The sequence below is a fragment of the Myotis brandtii genome, unplaced genomic scaffold (assembly GCF_000412655.1).
Source record: "Myotis brandtii unplaced genomic scaffold, ASM41265v1 scaffold975, whole genome shotgun sequence".
Classification (NCBI taxonomy): Eukaryota; Metazoa; Chordata; class Mammalia; order Chiroptera; family Vespertilionidae; genus Myotis; species Myotis brandtii.
In genome coordinates, this window is record NW_005372049.1 from 1,610 (window position 1) to 2,094 (window position 485).

Below are 485 nucleotides of genomic sequence, written 5' to 3' on the forward strand. Positions count from 1 at the left end.
CTGGAGGAGGGGGGAGGCTGGAGGAGGGGGGAGGCTGGAGGAGGGGGGGGGCTGGAGGACGGGGCCTGGAAGGAGCCAGGAGTAAAACAGACTCGTACCGTGGAGGAGCAGCTCAGATCGAAGTGGAGAGAGGGGGAGAGAGAGGGGAGGAGGAGAGAGGAGGCGGGGTCAGGGCAGGGTGGTGGCTCGGCCCTTTATGGCCAGCACCCGGCGCGGAAGGCAGGGGGTGAGTCCGGGGACGTAATTCCACAGCTTTACCCGGCAGTCACTGCGGGGGAGAGAGGCGGAGAGAGGCGGAGCGAGAAGACGGGAGGGGAAGGGGAGAGAAGGGTCAAGGTCAAGTTCGGAACCAGAAGGGAAGAGAAGAGGCCTCAGTGAGCAGCGCCCCCGTGGCCCGGGCGCCCCCTGGACCAGGACGGAGCTGGGTCAGACAGGCGGGTGGGCTGCGCTGTGATGGAAGATACCTGGGCAGGTGTGAGGGCAGC

At 67.2% G+C, this 485-nt stretch overlaps 1 protein-coding gene across 1 annotated transcript in view; it reads right to left on the reverse strand.

The window, feature by feature from the left end:
• Positions 1-59: 59 nt before the first annotated feature.
• The window catches only part of KIF21B (kinesin family member 21B), a 30,961-nt gene continuing 30,535 nt past the window's right edge, over positions 60-485 (reverse strand). Inside the window, exon 27 of the mRNA XM_014533386.1 lies at positions 60-424. Within this exon, the coding sequence (XP_014388872.1) occupies positions 169-424 (256 nt within the window). The 3' untranslated portion in view covers positions 60-168. The remainder of the gene's footprint in view (positions 425-485) is intronic.